This window comes from Chanodichthys erythropterus, chromosome 18, assembly GCF_024489055.1.
Source record: "Chanodichthys erythropterus isolate Z2021 chromosome 18, ASM2448905v1, whole genome shotgun sequence".
Classification (NCBI taxonomy): Eukaryota; Metazoa; Chordata; class Actinopteri; order Cypriniformes; family Xenocyprididae; genus Chanodichthys; species Chanodichthys erythropterus.
The window spans coordinates 7648205-7666410 of record NC_090238.1 but is presented as its reverse complement, the minus strand read 5'-3'; the positions used below and the strand labels follow the sequence as shown (position 1 = coordinate 7666410).

General features: G+C 34.8%; 1 protein-coding gene across 6 annotated transcripts in view; it reads right to left on the bottom strand.

Annotated features, from left to right (window-relative positions):
• Positions 1–18206, bottom strand: part of supt3h (SPT3 homolog, SAGA and STAGA complex component) — a 146968-nt gene that overhangs the window by 121793 nt on the left and 6969 nt on the right. For 3 of the 6 annotated variants that reach the window (XM_067366769.1, XM_067366771.1, XM_067366772.1), the window contains exon 2: positions 16657–16760. The exons of 1 other annotated variant lie outside the window; for it this stretch is intronic. In XM_067366769.1, coding sequence (XP_067222870.1) covers positions 16657–16760 — 104 coding nt within the window. Of the gene's footprint in view, positions 1–16656; positions 16761–18206 lie in introns of those variants that run through there. 2 more of the 6 variants (XM_067366770.1, XM_067366773.1) reach the window with 2 other exon arrangements.

The following is an 18206-nucleotide window of genomic DNA, read 5'->3' as shown; positions in this document are numbered from 1 at the left end:
ACCCGGTCATGACCGGACAGCTTCAGGAGACCAAAATCAATGATAACGGACAGTGTGTCAGAAAACAAGAAAAGGAAACATAATTAGACATATTACAGACTGAACGGTGAAGGAAAATGAGCCTTGATTCCTCAGAGCATGAGGCTGTAATGTGATATGAGACAGTGATGCAGAAGTTCAATTCTGCTGGAGCTGCTCAAAGCAAACAGAGAAACAAGAGAACAAATCATAATTGTGCAGCTTTCCTCAAATCTGAGACCACATCTTGACTTTTTGAAGTTTTCCAAATAAAGAAACTTTATTGTGTACAATGAAAATGAAATATTTTAAATTCTACACTATTTCTAGGTGTGAATTTTACTTAATTGAGTATCATCGTTCTGTCTAACATCTCATGTCATGATCTTCAGGTTTTGTTCATGTAACTTTTGTGCTGTTGTCGTTAAAGTCAAACAAAAACATTCTCAAAATCTTGTGCATTTTTCAATTCAATAATTTTTCATTTATACCCAATTTGCATTAAAAAAAAAGTTTTATAGTTATCTCAGATTAAATATTAAATTTTTGTCACACAGGATGAATTTTTTTTCAACTACATATATTTCTATGCAATCTGAACAATACTTCGACCATTTAAAAGCATTGTTGAATCATTTACAATAGTGCATCTTAATAACATAAAAATGCATTTAATTTGAAATTAAGACATTTTTCATTTAAATTTAATTGACTCAAAGCCTCAGAATCTGCTAGACAAAATGACATTTGTTGATGTCCCTTACTATAAAAAAGAGCCACTTCCCCCATGGAGATCCTGCGCCACACACCGTATCCAATATGCTTCTCTACATGACAAAGAGGGGCATTGATGTCTCATACAAACTTGAAGGGAGCTTCTCAGAAAATAATCAAACACTTAACCATGGAGTCTCAGTCAGCCAAACATAACATTAAAAGTGGGAAACAATAAATAGTCCCATAACACGAAGAGACCCGACTTCTGTAACGTGGAAACCCAGTCAACAAACCATCAGAGTGGCCACAAACCATCTTTAAATCATAGCCAGCCAACCCAGCGCCTCTGATATATCACCGTTTGAAGCAGTTGCTGATGGAAATATACATGAAAATACAGAATTCATAGGCAGTGGATTGTATACGAGGGACGGAGCCAATGGTTGATGTAAGTGTATTTAAAGAGGAGGATTATGGAGCTGGAATCCAGACAAACAGCTCCGATAATGAATGGCCCCCTCATACCATGAGCTCGAGACGCCTTTTAGACCACCTCAGCAATGAAAAGAAATAATAATAAAGAGATTTCGGATTCAGAGGACAGTACTTTACAAATATATATTACAAATGATAATCTGAGAGCACTAGTGAGAATGCTTCTATTTTTACAACACTTTCTTTAGAAATTTAAGGTTTTGCATGGCAGTTTACATGAAAAGATGAGCCGGCATGGACAAAACCTGATGATCCATGATATACAGCTTGATTTGAGACATTCTGCACAAAAAAAGTCACATGATCAATGTCACCAATTTACTTACATTGATTGATCACCTAGAAACGGTGCTGAATCTTATTTATTATATCTCAACTTTTCATTAAATCTTTAAAAATATATTAAAAAAACTATGTCTAAATAAAAAAAGACCAATGTACATATTCAATATTCCACTGTGTGTGTATATTTTGGCTATATGTTTGCTGAATCAATGTCTTGGCTTCCTTTGGCACAAATTTGGCATTGTGGTCATGCAAAATTTGAGTTTTGCAGGACTAAACAATGTTAATTCTGATGCATCAAGATCATCAAGATCAAAGATCAAAAAAAGATCAATCAATAACACCAAAGTGACATTCGACTACAACCTTTACATCAGAAACACTCATTCGCCTGCAGACACTGGCACATTTTGATGTAGAAGGCTGTTAAAGTGCCTCCTACATTTCTTATTTGATTTTTCGGAGCAACTGGCAAAGCAGTGGAAGAATATTGCTACAGAAAAAATATACTGTATAAACAGACGACTAACGATCCAAAGCAGCTATTTCTTTCAAAAAGAAAAACAAAAAAACCTTCTTCATGCTCTAATATTGCTACATTTATCAGGCGATTCATGCAACCCACTTTCTCCAGTCAAAGCCTCAGGCGGTTTCAAGGGTAAAATATGAAATGTTCAGATAACTGGACATCGACTCAACTTGGCTGTTTTGATTGTGCCGTAATGAAGTGATTCCAGCAACTGCATTTAACAAGGCTTTACCTGTTCACCACAGCCAAAACTTGCCCGGCGTATTGATTTAACCTCGACAGGAATGCAAAATTTTCATAAGCCAGAACATTACTTTAAAAAATTTATAACATGATACGCACAAGGGCTATAAGGGAAAACAGAACGTAAAAATGCCCGGAATGAGAGCAGGAAAACTGGACGCGCTGCATTGGCATTCTTCCTCAACCTTGGCTTCCTTTTCCAACTGTGGCTCCGCTGCTCACCGCAGGAGAAATGGAGTGTTTTCGAATAGGCCCTTGTAATGCTTTATTTCCCCTTAAAAATGTACATTTTTGATATGTAAACAATAAGTGAAGAGCTGGGAGTCAAGCTGTCTGTCTCCGACCTGGCTCAGAAAGCACCATCCCAACAGCTAACTGGGACAAACACGTATGCATTTTGTGATTACAGTTTTAAACATTCAAATTTGAGTTAGCTGATGTAAACAAGTCCACAAAATTGCAGAAAAATGCTCAAACAAAACAGATACCACAGGAGAGCATGATGGCAAAAAACAGGGATGAAATGACGTCATGATCCTACTGATCAGCAGTCTGTGCTTTCATGCCAGCAAACACGTCAGGGCTAATTACGGAAGTCGAAGCGTGAGTGTGAGCAGCATGCAGAACGTGCATGGCCGCAATGCGCATGGAAATCCAAACATTAGCTTTAAAGGACAAAATACCCCTCTCTAACTGGCATGGTAATCTGACCACAGCAATCACTCGCTACAGAAACCATCGCACACACCTGCGCATATCGGATATCTGCTCGAGGAGCAATGCAACGGCTCTTTACATGCCGGGTCTGATTCTATAGTATACCGTTTTCGTCTTCTGTTACAAGTGTTTTGAAACCACAAAAGAAACACTTTGTCATCTCACAGATTTTAAAGGTCTTTAGGCCATGTCTACTGCACTTAAGGATATTACTATAGCACTGCCGAACATCTTGAGCTGTTTGGAACTGAAGAATTTGGAATTCAGCAATAAAATCTTGCAGTACTTCTAGGAAAAAGCACAAGAACGATCAAGAGATTTCTGTGAATCCAAATGAATCTTGCATTTTAAAATAAACAAGCAACACTGGAACCTGGACCCTTACACTATAAAAGAATTTTGTTTTGTTTTTTGTTACTTCTAATTAGCAGAATATAAAAACACACTAACCAGAACATAATCACCATGTGCCATTAGGACTAAATCATTCATGTGGGTTAATCAAGTGCTTCTCAACTGGTTTTGCTTCAGGACCCAGATTTTACATTGGACATCAAGCAGAGACCACAATTAAGTAACCAAAACGTCCAACTTAAAATCAAACACAAAAGTTATTAATAATAACGACATTGACTCCATGTGCCTAAAAATATGCAAAATCATTAAAGGTTTAGTTCACCCAAAAATGAAATTTCTGTCATTGATTACTCAACCTCATGTCGTTCCAAACCCGCAAGACCTTCGTTCATCTTCGGAACACAAAGTAAGATATTTTTGATGAAATCTGAGAGGTTTTTTTTTTTTAATCCCCCATATTAAGCAACATAATTCAAGGTCCAGAAAGTAGTAAAAACATCATTAAAATAGTCAACGTGACTACAGTGGTTTAACCTTAATGTTATGAAGCGACAAGAATACATTTTGTGTGCAAAACAAAAATAACGACTTTATTCAACAATTTATCCTCTTCTGTGTCATTCTCCTACGCTGTTTAGGTTGTGTAGACAGTGCAGGCTTTGTGTTCTACATCAGAATGCTGACTTGCAACTTTTGCAACTTTTTTTCAAGTTTTCTCATCGCTTCATGACATTAACGTTGAACCACTTCAGTCACATTGACTATTTTTACGATGTCTTTACCATTTGTCTGGACCCTGAATGTGGTAATTATTTTGCTTTCTATGGGGGAGGAAAAAAAAAAATTTTTTTTTTTTTTAATTAAGAAAAATATCTTACTTTGTGTTCCAAAGATGAACGAAGGTCTTACGGGTGTGGAACAACATGAGGGTGAGTCAGAAATTGACTTATTTTGTGAATGCCTAAACAACAACATAAATTGTCCAGGCAGAAATGTAAAAACAAACAGTGGGATAATGTATTAGTTTAGCAATTATACAATTATATCAAATTTGCACCAAAAAAAAAAAAAAAAAGAAAAAAGAAATACCGAAATAATCTATATTAAGCACTATTACATGGTTAGTTGCATTTGATTATTTGCGTTCAGCACAGTTTTTCCCTGTGACCCAACAGTTAACGGATGCCTAGATTTGCATGGAGCTTCAACCTCCCTGACAACGGGACACGGTCTAAATGAAATCAATTACCTATTATCAGTGTGCCGCAAATGGGCCGAGAACGATTTTTGGAGAAGTTGAGACTCCAAACACGAGGCATGATAAAACTCAGAGGAGAAAAACAGTCATTAAGAATTAACCCCACAAATGAGCACGTTGTCAACAACACTGTTTTTCTGATTGGAACGGCTGTTGACTCATCCTCTGACGGCATTCGGCAGGCTGCTATAGTTACTGAACTAGACATTATGGCTCCTGTTTCATTGTCTCGTGTGTTCACTGCGAGCACAAAACTACTTGTAAAGGTGTTTCAGTATATCACTGAATCCTTTGGGGAAATAACAGCCACTCAGTGGAGTATAAAGGCCAGGCCTTATGTAAAATTAATCAGAAAGACTCCCTCACCGAGGTTGACACTGTCTATTAAAACGTTCCTCCTTGCTGTTAAATATGCATTAGACGTCCAAAGGCGAATCTCCTAAGAAGTTGTTTTCCACTGAAAAATGAGGAGTTTGATACACTTGGGGAGGTTTGAAAGCAACGTGAAAAACCTGGAGCTTTCCATGGACTTCAGAGTTCAAGCTGTCATTTCGCTGACAAAGACAACAAGAGATCTCTCTCGACATTCTCACGACGTCTAAATATTAACAAGGCATCTTATTAATAAACATGATTCTTCTGGATCGGGTAAATGGCGCTACAATTAATGTGAGAGGAAACAGAAAAAGACATGTAAATGCACAAACAATACTCAGCTAAGGTAATTTGAAGATGCTTAAATATTGATGCTACGACTGGGCGTTGAGTGAAGAGTTTCTACATTTATATCAAAACAAGCTTGGAGTTTCGTCCTAGTTTGAAAATGTTCGAATGCATCATAAATCAATTCAAAAGTTCTTTCTATAGAAAGCATGCTTTAAATAAGCAGATCCTCAATGTATGCTCTTAATAAGAAGGTTGCAAAACCTTCTCGGATTTTTGTTTTGCGCACTTCAAGCCATCGATCATTATCGGTCTAGCAGAACAGCATTCATAAAACCTCAACCAAGAAGAACACAGAGAATCTATAGCACCTACTTATTCTGTTTCGACTTCAAAACATGAGATTCATATGCACAGGAATCTCTCTATTGTTCCGGGCCTTTTCCCAGAAGTATTGCGAGATGCGATGGGCGAGACTGCAGTTGGCTTACTGGCATTGTTATGTAGGGAGTTCATTATGAAGTAAATAAATGCTTCCAGAGCATACTGTTCTTTAATTTCACTGCTGTCAGCTGCTACGAGAGACAAAAAGACCGTTAAAAACATGCGCCATCAGACGTAGATTTCAAATGTAATCAGTCCTGTTTGTTGATATTACGTCATGTTACAGACACTATTTTAACTTAATAATCAGAACAAATTCAATGGCTCTGTTCCAAAATCTATTAAGCTAGACTACACAGGCAGCGTTTTAAGGCATCCCATGTAGGCAGCATAATTAGGACACCCTTTTTGAACAAATTTTAGGGTATCACTGCATTTATTTAATGTGCATTGAACACATGTACTGAAACAAGTGAATACATTATTGGTTTTCAAAAGTTTGGGATCAGTAACAGATTGTTATGGCTGCAATTATCTGATCAAAACCACAATAATAACAGTAATATTGAAAAATATAACTACAATGTGAAACACCTGCTTTCTATTTGAATATATGTTAAAGATTTATTTATTACTGTTACAGAAAAAAATTAATTTTCATCAGTCTTCAGTGTCACATGATCCTTCAGAAATCATTCTAATATGTTGATTTGCTGCCCAAAAAAAAAAAAAAAAAAAAAAATCTTCTTATCATCAATGTTAAAAACAGTTGTGCTGCTACATAATTTTGTGGAAACCATGACCTTTTTTTTTTTTTTTTTCCAGAATTCTTATTTAAAATCAAAAAAAAATCTTTTAAAATGTCTTAACTGTGACTTTCGTCCAATTTATGCTGCCTTCACGTGCTATCGGAATTATCGTAAATATGAGTTTCCTAGCTAAAAATTGGTCATGAACGCCCTCTTCAAATCGTATTTACCACTGGGAAGCTCAGATAATTTTGATATGAATTGGGCATGCCATAGACTTTAAACATGGTGGAAGGGAGAAGGATTGCTGCTGTGACTGCTATTCTTTATTAGTTTTTCCACAACAGCTACATCGCCTTATCTTGTTGTTAAAGTAGTGCATATTTAGATATATGAATAATCATTTGAAGCGTATTATATGTTTTATACACCGAGAAAATAGCCTGTTTGACCAAAATTCTAGAATTGTCAGCCAGCTGACTTATCTAGATGAATGCGGATGTGTGCAGTGATGACAATGTTTATATCATTGTTGTCAAAAATATCGATATTTCAATATGTATCAATACTGAAATATCTGAAATGGTTCAAATATTTATTTTCTGCAGTATCAATACACAGATACCAGCTTCTCGTTCTCACCCTCTTCTCTCCAACAGCAAATTGAGACAACCACCTCCTCCCATTTGCCCCGGGTGAATTGTGCTTGTATTGCACCTTTTAGTGTATTGTGCTTGTATTGCACAATTTTAGTCATTCCCGCAGGTTTCATGCTCACACCAAAAGCGCATGCACCACTGATCTGTATAAGTGCCGCTCTCATAAAGCCACCTCTCAAACAGCTCACAAGTACTAAATGGAGATCTTTTTCGTGGCTTATTTGCCCTTAAATGGTCAAATACATACAAAATTATGTCAATAATGTATTCTTGCTGAGTACTTAAATAGTTGACAGAAAACGCATGATGTGTAACAGTATATTGGATCTGTGCATAAGCTCTTAAAGTGACAGCAGCTTAATAAACCTGCTGTTGTCTGTCATGTTAATCAAAGAACAAAAGACAAAGAAAATCACTTGTTGCCCTTGACTGAATAACTTTTGTTCTGTATCTGTATCTAATTTTTAGAATGGAAATTATCCATTGCTATTTTACTTTTGATGATTTCATTTCTGTAGTATTTCTTACCTGAATACTACTTTGAGACCCACCTGTTAGACCTTATTTTATTACTGTTTAGATGTCTTTTTATTTATTTATTTTTTTTGTAAATGTACTTCAATGATTCAAATAAAGCCTTCCTGTACTGTGTGTAAGCTATTGCAATAAAATTACCCAAATCATCAAAAATGTGTGAGATTATAAAAAATTATCCGCAGGATTAAAATGCAAATTAAAATGCAGCATTAACTTAACCTTGCTGTATAATGGTAAAAATGGTAAAAAAAAATATATATATATATATATATATATTTTTTTTTTTTTACTCTTCTTGCAGTATCATGTCAATAGTTAAGCAATATTTTAACGGCAAACTTGAGGCTCCAGTGCACTTTGCACAAAAGTACACTAGAATATGTAGTTCTAAATCGATCACTTAGGCCATGTTTACACTACTGCATTTTCATTTTTAAAATGGCGTTTTAAAGGTGCCCTAGAACCCCTTTTCACAAGATGTAATATAAGTCTAAGGTGTCCCCTGAATGTGTCTGAAGATTCAGCTCAAAATACCCCATAGATTGATTATTATTACATTTTTTAACTGCCTATTTTGGGGCATAATTAGAAATGCGCCGAATCTGTGCGTGTCCCCTTTAAATGCTCGCGCTCCCCGCCCCCAAGCTCACAACTCTATAATACATTGCATAAACAAAGTTCACACAGCTAATATAACCTTCAAAATGGATCTTTACAAAGTTTTTGTCATGCAGCATCAGATCATGTTAGTATAGTATTTATTTGGATGATTACATTTGATTCTGAATGAGTTTGATAGTATGCTAACGGGGCTAAAGCTAACGTTACACACTGTTGGAGAGATTTATAAATAATGAAGTTCTGTTTATGAATTATACAGACTGCAAGTGTTTAATAATGAAAGTAACGATATGGCTCTGGCTCCATAAATACAGTAAGAAACAATGGTAACTTTAACCACATTTAACAGTACATTAGCAACATGCTAATGAAACATTTAGAAAGACAATTTACAAATATCACTAAAAATATCATGATATCATGGATCATGTGAGTTATTATTGCTCCATCTGCCATTTTTCGCTATTGTCCTTGCTTGCTTACCTGCATAACGGCTGTGCTGCTCCCGACGTTAATGCTAGCTTGTCTAATGCCTTGAACATGGGCTGGCATATGCAAAAGTTGGGGGCGTACATATTAATGATCCTGACTGTTGTGTCACAGTCTGTGTTATGTTGAGATTCGCCTGTCCTTCAGTGGTCTTTTGCAAAAATAAAATTTACATAAGGAGGAAACAATGGTGTTTGAGACTCACTGTATGTCATTTCCATGTACAGAACACTATATAACTATGCCAAGGTAAATTCAATTTTAAATTCTAGGGCACCTTTAAAAATTAAAATGATCCTAATATACACTGGCATATCCACAGCATTTCAGAAATGATCTCCGTCTACACTTCACAACTGAAGACAGTTTAGACTCCATGTTATTGTTTACGCACCCACGCCATCGTTTCCAAAAGTCTCCATTTTGGTCCTTTTACACTGAAACACAACCCCAGTGTTTTCAAACTAAAACGAGCTGTGCAGCGTTTTCGAAAGTCTCAGTTTTCGAGGGTCGAAAACGCCAGAGTAGTGTAAATGACAGGCGTAACGGTAGCAAAAGTTATGCATTTTAAAATGAAAACACACTAGCGTAAACGGGGCCTTAAATATTTCAGTAAGAATTCTGACTTAGAACATTGGCTATGTACTCACCAGGTTTTACAACAGAGCCTATATGATGGCATAAGTAACAGTATGTACATTTAATTTAAAGAATGACAGAAAACACATCGATATGACTATATACTATAACATGACAAAGATCAGAACAGCAACAGTTAAGGCGTCTTTCAGTGAGAGCCTCTGTGCAGAAACACTAGAGTTAAACTGTGGTAAACAAATACTCAATAGTGATGAGAGGTTCTTTTCAGTCCCCAAATTACAGTCTGGTTAACCAGAGAGTCTGTGTGCCAGCTCATTACTGATGTTTGCTTCCAATGCGACTCGTCTCCATCCAAGTTTACGAAAACATTCGAGGGGCCTTGAAAGCACAGAAGGTTTTATACAGGCTATAGCCCAGGAGACAGAAGCCCGAATTAGACAAATGCCTACACGTTGCTAGTCAACGGCCCATGGTTTCACCCAGGTCCTGTAGCAGATAGCTGTAAATGCAGTTAGGCGGCTCAAAGCAATGCCATGAGAGGACAGTGGGCCGTCCTGCCTGGGAATGCCACTCGATGCTTCCCGACAACTCTGAATCTTAATGCCTTATTTAATTACAGTAAGTGGCTGACGTTCACCTAATTGTTGGGAGTAAATTAAAGTGCTACATTCACACAGTCTCATTACGTTCCCACAAAGACACATAAATGGCTTTTCCATCATCAACTTTTTCCTGAATATAAAATATGATTGTGTTTTTCTCCCAGATATTATATGACCCTTTCAATGAGGATTTATTTCACAATGTCGATTGCACAAACGAAAGAACATTGTGGGAAAACAAAATCCTTCTGCAAAGTCAAAAATAAAAAGGAAAATCAGCCTATACCATGGTACAAATGGTAAAGTATTTCAGAGTGTAAATACAATGTACTCCAAGATACTTCAAAGAATACCACAGTACTAGCATGCCCCATGTCCAAAAAACAAGATTTTTTTGTTGTTGTTGGTAACATTACTACTTCAGAAAAACAGTCTATGTTATGTTATATATAAACTACAATTTAAAAGTTTGGGGATGGTAAGATATTTAAACATTTTTAGAAGAATTCTCTCATGCACATTGCTTACCAAAGCTTCACTTATTTGATTAAAAACACAGTAAAAACAGTAATATTGTGAAATATTACTTTTTTAAAAAATGTATTTGAAAATATTTTAAATATTTTACATTCCTGTGATACAAAGCTGAATTTCCATCATCATTACTCCAGTCTTCAATCTAACATGATCCTTCAGAAAAAAACAGAAAGAAAATGTTGAAAACTATTGTGCTGCTTCATATTTTTGTTGTTTTCAGGATTCTTTGATGAACAAAGTTAAAAAGAACAACATATTTGAAATAGAAATATTTTGTAACATTTTAAATATCTATACACAGCGGAAAATTTCATATATATTATATTATATTATATTATATTATATTATATTATATTATATTATATTATATTATATTATATTATATTATATTATATTATATTATATTATATTATATTATATATACATACATATATATAAAATGTTGTCAACAGTATTGAGTGCTGAAACATAATATTAACTTGCTAACCATTAAGTAAACAAGCAAAACATGTTAGAAATAACAAGTGCACTGCACACATACTGGAAGTGACAGGAGATACAATGTACAATTGTAAAAAGCAATTACATGGTGTATAATAATAATAAAGGGACTGACATTACAAACAGTTCATGGCGTAGGGGCCGTACGGTTCCCTGCTCATAGCCACTAATTACAGATAGTGAGACAAAAACACAAAATACGTCACATTTAATTGAATAACAATACGTCTCTAAAAAAAAAACAGCATATGGACATGCAATGGGTATTAGAAGCATTAAAAGTGCTTTAGTCTCACTTTTTTTTGCATTTACGCCATTAGTGTTCCACAATGTAAAATAATAATAATAATAATAATTATTATATATATTATATTTATATATTTATTTATTTATTGTCTAATTAATGGTTGTAAAAATACAGTCAGGAAATTTCCCTCAATGCAGCCCGAAAAAAAAGCAATATAAAAGCCACAGTTTGTGATTTCCACATTTTTTGTGCACTAATATTTCCATATTCCAACAATGCGTTTCAGATCTAATAGCTTTTTCTTGCTCATACCGTATCATTCTTGCAGTATAACAGAAAAAACAGGCAGGACTTGCAGCCCACAAAAATGCTGGTGTGGGTTTTGTCTGACTACAGTAGTACTAACACCGTGCCACAAATAATTGTTGCAAAATAAAATAGGTGCTAAAATTAATCGTCAAAAATAGACTGAAACTAAATAATGACTTCAGGTATTTTTAAACACCATTGCCAACATGATAATATGGACTAGGTAATTCTGAAACATCTGATGCCACAAAAATGCAATTTCAAATCACTTAAACAGAAGAATTTCATGCAATTGGCACAGTGGCGGTGATGAACCCTGGAGTTCACAGAGGACTCGCTTAAAAACCCGCTTTGATCAGGTTACAACCACAGGCCATGATACACTTGAAGTCGGCAACAGTTAAAGGGAAGCAGTCTAAGTGCATCGCCTCAGGAACGACTTCTGCTGTGATAAAACACACACTCAATACGGGTCTGTCGGCTGAAGCATCGCAGTGGAGACAGACAAATCTGTCCTGAATGAATCCCACCAGAAGCATATGATTCATTTTCACTTGTTTGTTTAATTTGCCATTTTAGTTTATTTGTTTGATTGAAGTTGACAGCAAATTAGCTTTCGATGGCAATGGATCACTTTGCATGAAGTAAACACCCAATAAATACATGTTTAAACAGCATTCGCAATGGAATTCTAATCAAAATCTGAATAATCAATGGGAAATAAAGGTTACCCACTGGAATTTGGTTGTTTAATATTATTTTTACCTTAATAATAAACATAATAATCACGTTTCAGTCTACTTTTCAGATTCTAGACCGAACAGACGTGCAAAGCTCAGCTGTGGTGTTCAACGTTCGATACTTTCTCGTTGTCTAGCTAGAAAATCATCCATCATTACAGACACTGCTTACCTTACTGCAGTACAATAAATGTATTTTAATTGGACAGGGCTTTCAGAGAGAAGGATGAAGGCTGGTCGAATCCACAGAGAACAGAATAGCAGGACGTTGGCCATATTAAACCGTCTGTGTTATCTTTAGCACCTTATGCATGTATCATTGAAAATCCTGGCCAAAGTAAGCACTCTTTAGAGCGCACCGGATTATAGCACGACTGAATGATTGGAATTTTACCATGCAATGCTTCAGACGGCACGCAGCAGTCAAAGAGATATCAGCTCTCTTTTGCTGTCAAATAGCAAATTAGCAACATGTTAGTGCACTAAAAACCTCTGCGGCCACTATTGTTTTTGTAACGAGATGGTTTCACAAAAACAATCCGAGCAAAGATGTAATTTAGCGTACACCCATTGCAGACATCACCTTTACCTTACCACACTATAATCATGGTCATGTTGTCATTTCAAAAAGATCTGCTCATAAACATGACAAAACAACATTTAATTGTGCTCAGAAATAGCATTAGACTGTCGAGGAATGAATCGGCAAGGCTAATTAATCTACAACATTATTTTATCAGCCAATAATTATGGCCATAATGCCGATCAAGATATATTTAGGTTTTTTTAACACTTCTAAAATCAAAAGCTTTGACAACTGACAATGCACTTTTTGCTGTTTTTATATGTTCTGCCCTTTAGATATCAGCATCTGCCACTGAAAACCCCATATTGGTCTGCCACTATTAAAAACGACTCTGTTAAGATGAAAAAACACAAAAATGCCTGGAGAGAGACGTATTTAGCTGATTAAGAAAGTTAAACGGTAGCCTCATTTTAATTTTAAGAGGCACACACTATGGTTCTAATGCTTCTCTCATTGAACCACAAAACTTCCTACCATTTATAAGTACAAGTGATCTCAATTAGAGACCTCCATGAAGGCACGGGGCGGCAGACAGTCACGGCAAGAGGCGGCAGAGGAAACTGTCTTTACATTTTCCTCCCTCACTTTTCCAGACAGCCGGCGTGCCCAAGGCAGACAGCGTCAAAAACACCCGAGAGTCTGTTTTACAGTACGCACAGATGCCAAGCCCCAGCTGACTTTTTACAAACCTTATTTCTCTTCTTCACAAGAGGATTTTTACACTTCAGTTTCAGCTGTAAATCAAAAAGCATGAGGAAAACGCGTCGCTGACAATAACTGTACAGTGTGACAGATGAATGCAACAGATTGTTAGATGCTGGAATATAATATCTCCATATCATCACTCAGCGCAGCGCCTGCCAAAAGAGGAAGAAAATCTTTGCAATTGGAGGCCATTTAGTCTCCATCAAAAATGCCTTTGACTGCAAGCTATAATTAAATGTCTTTCAAAAATATAAGACTGCAATCCGGAGCCCTTTATGGAGTCGCAGGGTCATGTGATTTTCTTTTTCAACAAAAGGAAATGTTCTAAAATGATATGCAGTGAAGTGAGATTCTACAGGCGCGGAGCACTTCGTATTTATGACTCGAAACAATGACAAAAAAAAAAAAAAAAAAAGAAGGAATCGGCCCTGGAGAAAATCAACATGATGTTACTCATCACAGCAGATATAGGAGACGTGCTCAATGATTTTAGGCTGCTGTACAGGCCAAACAAGCTGTTGAAAACGAGAGATATTTCTTACGGTAATATTTCTAATCTTGGCAGGGATGATTTCATTACAGGATAAAAGATCGCATAAGAAAAACAGATGAGCAAAAAAACCATCAAGAAATATCAGGGTCATATTACACTGCAAACTCCAAAGAATAAAAAAAGTTACTTTATCTTGATTTTTTTTTTTTTTGCAACATAACTTTTTATTTATAATTATGCACATTCCGTAATAATAAATAATGCAATTTTTTTTTAACAGTATAAAAATTCTTACATAATTATACATAACTCTATTCAGTACTATTTTGTACTCAAATTAATTTATACTGATTTCTATTTATAAATACTTATTATAAAATGTTAAAACAAAATGTAATATTTATTTTTATTTAAAAATTATGGACTGCATTACATTGTTATTAAATACTTATTACATAGTAATAAGAATTTGGAGTTCATCTTTATTTTAAGGTGTCCTTGTTACAGTGTAATTATACATTTAAGAACTGAGTGATATTAATTAACTACATGTACTTATAGGGTTATAGTTAGGATTAGGTTTATTGTAAGGTTAGCTGCATGTAATTATGCAGAATTTATATTTATTACTACAGTAACTACATGTAATGTGTAACAAGACACTAAAATAAAATTACACCAAATTTGGGATGAAAATGTGCTTAAAATGTTTCATTTTATTTATGTAAAACATAACTTTACAAAATACCTTTGTTGACCATTTTTGACTAAACAAAAAGGGGAGGTGTTTGAAGCTCTTCACAAGCCCTCAGTATCATCAGCCCACACGAGGTAAACACACAGTAAAACAGTGTTGTTGTGATTTGCATGAGTTTGAAGGTCTTCTCAGGTGGGATTCAAAGCAGAACATCAGGATGAATTTCTCTGTGGCTTTCCTAAAGAATATCTCTCACTAGGTCAAACCGCAAATGCTCTGTTGGAGGGAAGTCAATGGATCGGCATGTAAATTTACTTTATGACTCCTTTGTGCTTTCGGTGAAGCAGTTTTCTAGACCTGGCCGCTCGCTTTATAGATTGAGCTTAATATTATTCATTCCAAGATCAACTACACTTAAGGTTTTTGACGGAAAAACAGGGTTTCTGACAAAAATACTGTCGTGTGCCGAAGTACATCCACAGAACCGCAAACACTGATGCGGTTTCCAATAAGCAAACTCTTCTTATTTCTGATGGACAAAATAATAAGCATTAATTGATACTTTGGTAAACCGTAAAGTGGTTTTCTGCTGTGGCTCGTTGATGGGAAATCCAGACTGACTCTACTCAAGACTTGCATCATTGGCGCTAGGGCTGTCACCAATGATTATTTTGGTAATCGAGTAATCGGTTGATTAATTTGATTATTTTTTTTTTTGTGGTAATAAAAATAGACTTAAGAGAACAATAGCCTTTGAAATGACTTTGAAAACATATATAATAACAATAACCAATTATTATTTTAAATAATAATTGGTTCGAATAAAAGGTTCAAAAGCAAGTACACTGTCAAAAATTCTTTTCATGATTTATCATCACAACATTTTTTCTTTTGTCAAATCAACTTAAATAATTAATGTGGTTCAGATAACATATCTTGAGTTTCTGTTGATTAAACCAATTGCCTTCATTGTATTAACTCAAATTTTTAATTTCAATTAACTCAATTTTAAAGGCAACAAACTTACTTAAACCAACACTTCTTTTTTACAGTGTAATCATATGGTTTCATTGAACAACACTGTTAAAATACATAATGTAATATTCCACTGCGTTTATTCCACTACGTGGAAGAAACACGTAACCTGTGCACATAATAATAAAAGTGTCCCACAGTGCATATATTTATTCAACAATCACAGCCTTTGTGATTTCATAACAGCACTATGCTATATTTTGATTTTTAAATGGTTTTAATATATCATTCAACCTTATAATGTGGTTCACGGATTCTCGTCTGTGGAATGCGCCACTTCCGGTATTTTGCCGGTTAATCAACATTTTTTTTAAATTAAGTACTCAAACTTAATCAAGGAATTGTGACAGCCCTAATTGGCACTTTATAAAATTAGCAATAAGTAATGTGTTATCTTATGGGGAAAAAATACTTCCAAGGTAGCAACCATAATCTTCTTTGAATTATCTTGGAGTAGCATGTCACCATGACCAACTCTTCTAAATTAGCATAACAAAACATTAATCACTACTAAATCTCCCTTACCATTAATCTTGCACAAAAAAAAACATTATATAAAACTTGATTTTAGCATTTACTTTTCCTTTCGAGTGCCATGGGCAAAGCATGGGCAAAACAGTTTAGTTTACTTGAAATATGTCAGTGCTGTGAACTCAAAAGTAAAAGAAAGTTTTAAATACTCATAACAGTTAATTTAACTGAACTAATTTGTTTAATTTAAGTTTGTCCTACTCAAACAAATTAAGTATTTTGAGCATTAGGGTTTACAATGTATGAATATGTTAATCAGTCATCAACGCACCTCCACAGAATTTGTTGTAAGGGCAGGAACACATTAGAGTTTTCTGAATGATTTTAGATGGGAAAGCTTTCATCCACTTACATCATGCTCTGGAGCTCAGGGATGAAGCTGGTGGCCTTTCCGGATCCGCGTCCGGCTACGGTGCTGCTGCTGGCTGCCATGGGGCTCGCAGCACTGCTGCTCATCTGTAACACACACACACAACACACACGGCTTTCACACAACGCCCACTCAAAGCCTGAGCAATTATAAAGCCACTTCACATGGAAAACGCTTCCTGATGCATCCACCGACAGGAGGGGAAACATGCCACATGTTCAGAGCCGGACACATTCAACCGGAATCAATGACAAATGGCACTCTCAAAGAGATGTCAGAGAAACAAGCAGGATGCTTTTTTTTTGCATGCGAGACTGAACTATTTTTAATGAGCAAAGCAAGGCTGCTTAAACTATAGGCAATGATAGTTGATGAATGATCTTTCAGTTCAAAGGGAACGGGAGACATGTTTAAAGTCTGTTTTGTTTGACTGTTTACTAAACATTTGATCTTGCCAGCATTACATGGCATGACAAAAAGTGCATATTTAGTTCCATATAACATTTTAGTGTTGTGCTCATTTGGCACTGAATCTCTGAGCTCAAAATGAACCAATGACCTCTGCAAAAAACATTTAAATATTTACATAGAGGGGCCAATATATAAAATGACCCACAAATACATTAATATAAAGCAGTGGTCAACCTGAGATATTTATTAATTGCATGGCAAAATTCTTGTTTGTTTGTTTGTTTTTAAATCTTAAAATTTTAACATATTTCAATTTAATTTTGAATCATATTTTCAATGTGGACTTTTATAAATTTATTATAATAATAATAATAATAATAAAGGTGTATACTTTTTGTGTATGTACAGTAAAAATGGTGTAAATTTTACACTCATAATTCATAAAAATAAATAGCAATATCAATTAGTTTAAATTGATTATACGATTTTAATACACACATTAATACACAAAAAAAAAAAACAATAAAAATGTACATTTTATATTTAATGTACATACATACACTACCGTTCAAAAGTTTGGGGTCAGTAAAATTTTTTAATGTTTTAAAAGAAGTATCTTCTACTCACCAAGTCTGCTTTTATTTGATTAAAAATACAAACAAAAACAGTAATATTGTGAAATATTAATCCAATTTTAACCAGCTGTTTTCTATGTCAATATACAGTAAAATGTCATTTATTCCTGTGATCAAAGCTGAATTTTCAGCATCATTACTCCAGTCTTCAATGTCACATGATCCTTCAGAAATCAACCTAATATGATGATTTGATGCTCAAGAAACAGTTATGATTATTATCAATGTTGAAAACAGTTATTTACATTTTTATTTCATGATGCTATGATGAATAGAAAGTTCAAAAGAACAGCATTTGTATGAAATCTAAATCTTTTGTAACATTAAACACTACCGTTCAAAAGTTTGGGGTCAGTACGAATTTTAATTTTATTTTTGGGGGATAGAAATAAAATTAATCAATACTTTTATTCATCAATGATGAGTTAAACTGATCAAAAGTTACAGTAAAGACAATTATAATGTTAGAAAATATTATATTTTAAA